Source organism: Triticum urartu, chromosome 7A, assembly GCF_056163025.1.
Source record: "Triticum urartu cultivar PI428250 chromosome 7A, HENAU_Tu73, whole genome shotgun sequence".
NCBI lineage: Eukaryota > Viridiplantae > Streptophyta > Magnoliopsida > Poales > Poaceae > Triticum > Triticum urartu.
In genome coordinates, this window is record NC_141879.1 from 517,342,769 (window position 1) to 517,347,007 (window position 4,239).

Below are 4,239 nucleotides of genomic sequence, written 5' to 3' on the forward strand. Positions count from 1 at the left end.
TTTGAGGTAGCCACCTGACCCCGTGCATGGTGATGCTCCTTCTTCGCAGCATTTATCTTGTTTCTCGCTGACATCTCTTACTCTTCTTCGATGTCTTGTGGGCCACAAATGCGTCCCAGTGATCTTTGATATTCTCATACCGGCCGGTGAATTCTGGTGTCTCTTCTTTGTCGACAAACGTTGTTTTCAGCTCATTCTTCCACCTCCTGAATAGTTCTGCCATCTTCTTAAGATTTTGAGACTTGATCAATTGCTCTTTAACTGGATTCTCCAGATCGTCCTCTGGCGGTAGGGTGAAATTTGCCTTCAGCGCAGTCCAAAGATCATCTTTTTGCATATCCTTGACATAAGAGACCTCAGGGTCTTCCTTCTTAGGCTTCAACCATTGCTAGATGCTGATCGGGATCTTGTCCCTAACAAGAACCCCGCACTGAGCAGCAAATGCTTCCTTTGTCCGGATGGGTTAAATCGGTTGGCCATCGCGTGCGATTGCTGTTCGGTCACCGGAGCTGTCATCACGGTATCCTTCTTGCACCGGCATTCGGTCACCAGAGCCATCATAATCATGTCTTTCCTCCTCCATTGTTCGATCACCGTAGCCTGCTTCTTCATCATTTTTCCTCTCCTTTTTTTCTTCTTCTTCCTTCTTAATATCACTTAGCACTTTTGCAACGATAGGGGGGGTGCTCCCGTGGTCTAAAATCGGTCTATGCACGATAGAAAATTGTGAAAAAATACATGTATGATCCCTCATACATACATACATACATACAAAAATACATATATGATCCCTCATACATATATACATACAAAAAACATCTGAAAACAGCATATAAGAACATCTAAAAAAATACATATATGATCCATCACACATACATACCTGCATCTAAATTTCTTTTATGAACAACTAAAAACATCTTAAAACAGCATATAAGAACATCTAAAAACATCTAAACAAATAGCATATATATAACAAAAAAATAAAGGAAACCTAGGGGCCGGCCAGACAGAGGATCATGGCGGTGGCGGCACCGGCGGGGCAGGGCAGGGGCGCAAGTGCGCGAGGCAGGGCAGGGGCGCGAGGCAGGTGCTCACAGGGGGTGGCGGGGCACTGCTGGCGGCGTTGGGGCGGGCACGCGCAGGGGCGCGAGGAGCGGCGCCAGCGTCGGGCCGGGCAGTTGGCGTCGAGGGCGTCGGCTGTGGCGAAGTTGGGCGGCGTCGGGGCGGACGACGGGCGGCGGGCGGCGTCGGGGCAGGGCGCGACATCGGCGACGGCGACGAGGAGCGGCCTGGCGGCGTCGGGGGAGAATGGGAGTAGTTGGGAAATTTTTTCTAAGTGTTGGCTTATATACACTACTAGGGAAAAGCCTATACACAAAATCTTATCAGCAACACGCTTTAAAATAAGGCGCTGCTGCTAATTAGCCGTAGCGAGCTCAAGAATAACTCGCTGCTGAAATAAATATAGCAGTAGCGCGCCAGCTGAAAGACACGCTACTGCTATAATTCCCACGAGGCCATCGCGAGGCTAGCTATAGCAGCAACGCGTTATAACGAAGGGCGCTACTGCTACGTAACATAGTAGCAGCGCATTTCGCCAATAAGCGCTACTAATAAGTTTACTACAAAAAATTAGTCTCACCTCGCTCCATGAAGAGAGTTTCTACCACCTTAAATATGTTACTTCTCAAACTTTGACAAGAACTTGGTCTTCATTGAACTCTATGTGTAGAATTTGTGGTTGCAATATGAGTCTTCACTTGTTCCTAAACCGGTGAGGACTCATATTGACAAATCAGATTGTACACAAAAAGATCGTTGATGATCAATGTATTTTTTGATACAATGAACTATAAGTCTATTTTTACATGCTGACACATAGTAGTAGCGCTTCTTTATGAAAGGCGATGCTGCTAGGTAGTTTAGCAGTAGCGTCTTTCTCTATAGCGCGCTACTGCTAAGCCATTCCATCTCCCTCCCCATCTCCTCTATCCGATCCACTCACAGTCACACACTCACTGGATCCCTCTCTATCCCCCGCGCCGGTCCTCCCCCGTCGCCCCTCCTCCCTCTGCGCCGCCGTCACCTCCTCCTCCTTGCTGGACTCGGTACCGGCCTCATCCTCCGTCCTCCCTCTCCACTCGCCGCTGGCCGGCCCCTCCTCGCTCTGCCTTCCTCCTCCGTCCTCCCTCCACTAGCCGCCGGCCGGCCCCTCCTCCTCCTTGCTGGACTCGGCACCGGCCTCCTCCTCCGTCCTCCCTACATTTTTATTTAGTTGATTTAGTAGGCTAGTTGATTTAGAACATTTTGATTTAGTTGATTTAGTAGGCTAGTTGATTTAAAACATTTTGATTTAGTTGATTTAGTAGGCTAGTTCATTTAGTTGATTTAGAACATTTTGATTTAGTTGATTTAGTAGGCTAGTTCATTTAGTTGATTTAGTATGCACCATTTTCATTTAGTTGATTTAGAACATTTTCATTTAGGTTGATTTAGAACATTTCCATTTAGTTGATTTAGTTACTTTTTGGCAAAATGTAGGTGGTACCTTGTCATCTAATATGTTACTAGATCTTAGGATTATAATTGTCCATCAAATTGCTTCTCACGGAAGAACCAAAAATATCTCATGCTACTTTTTTTCTTTCCTGTGAAGTGGATCGTTAATCCTTTGCTCATATTGCTTTAGGAAAAATGGCGCCACCACCACCACCACTATGTCGACTGTGCAAGTCAAGGTGCGCCAGCAGCCTTGCGACTGGCAAGCTGTTCGGCATCTACTTCCAGCCGGGTTTTCGTCATGCGGCGGTAAGAAATTAGATGAAATGTAATAACTATTTTATTTTTAGTGTTGGCATTACTGCATTGTGTCATTTTGCTTATTTTACACAGATCGTCCCATGCAATGTGAGGTTGAAATTCAACAAGCTGACAGGAGACACTGTGACATTTGAGGCTCCTAGGGGGCCATACACTATGGAGGTCGAGAAAGGACGCAATATGTCGCAGATTGGAGGAGATGGATGGGCCCGTTTCATTGCTCGCATGTGTCTTACTGGTGGTGAGTTGATCAGCTTCTCCTTTAGAGCAGAAAGACCCAAGCTGGCTATCATTTATCTCAACCTGGTGGAAGATGATGAAGATGACGAAGATGATGAAGATAATGAGGACCCATTCGATGAAGATGATGAGGACCCACTTCATGAAGCCATCGTAGCTCAAAAAACAAGGCTGAGCGAGGAGGAGGTGTCCAACCTGTGGGACATAATTCCGCCACGTGCTGACTTTGTCGGGGTGCCATTCATGACCCGCCTGACAAATACCATGGTTGATCGACATGATATGGTATGTTGTACTTACAAATGCAAATTATCCGATGAAATACTTAGTGTACGGTCCAATGATATGGTATGTTGTGTGGAATCTAGTCGATGATATGTTTAAGTGTAGAGTTCGATCACATGCTTATTAGCGTAGAATATAAGGAAACTATTAATAGTGTAGATAATCCATATGTACTTATTTGCGAGGCTATTTATTAATTGAAATGTTTTTCTTATTCAGAAATTGGCAAAGAGCATATTTGTGAGTTATGGTATCGAGCCTGATGAAGAAGGCTCAGCTGGACTACACCTTACTGCAAGGGGCTCTGTCACAACCTGTACTTACCGCGTGGACACGGACGGTCGCACACACTTAAACTTGGTTGGGTGGAAGAAATTTCTCGATGGCAAGAATCTTCATGTTGGACAGGCCATCCTAATTACTATCAGGAACACCAACCGCCCAGGCTTGAGGATGATGATTGTCTTCGATATCATCTAGAACTACATATGTGTGTGTGGCTATATCATCTAGAACTACATATGTGTGTGTGGCCATATCATCTAGAACTACATATGATGATCGTCGTCGATATCATCTAGAACTACATATGATGATCGCTGTTGATATGACCTTGTACTGCTTGATGATGCATGTTGACTATGCATTAAATTGTTATCTAGTACTCCCTTCGTTCCAAATTACTCGTCGTGGTTTCAACTAAAACCACGACCAGTAATTTGGAAAGAAGGGAGTACTACCCAGTAATGGTTTATGAATTTGATATCTACTAGCAGTACCTACTATCTAGTATTTGAAAGGGAAACTGAAAGGGAAAGGGGTACGGGGGAAAATGATGAAAGATACAGCAGTAGCGAGGGACTGCGAAATCGCTACAGCTAAGTAATAGTAGCG

General features: G+C 45.2%; 1 protein-coding gene across 1 annotated transcript; it reads left to right on the forward strand.

Moving 5' to 3' along the window:
- Positions 1 to 2,694: 2,694 nt before the first annotated feature.
- Positions 2,695 to 3,825, forward strand: LOC147960217 (uncharacterized). The gene is made up of 3 exons (XM_087534119.1): positions 2,695 to 2,808; positions 2,893 to 3,345; positions 3,565 to 3,825. Exons 1-3 carry the CDS (start codon positions 2,695 to 2,697, stop codon positions 3,823 to 3,825), a joined length of 828 nt encoding a protein of 275 aa, XP_087390245.1.
- Positions 3,826 to 4,239: the final 414 nt, after the last annotated feature.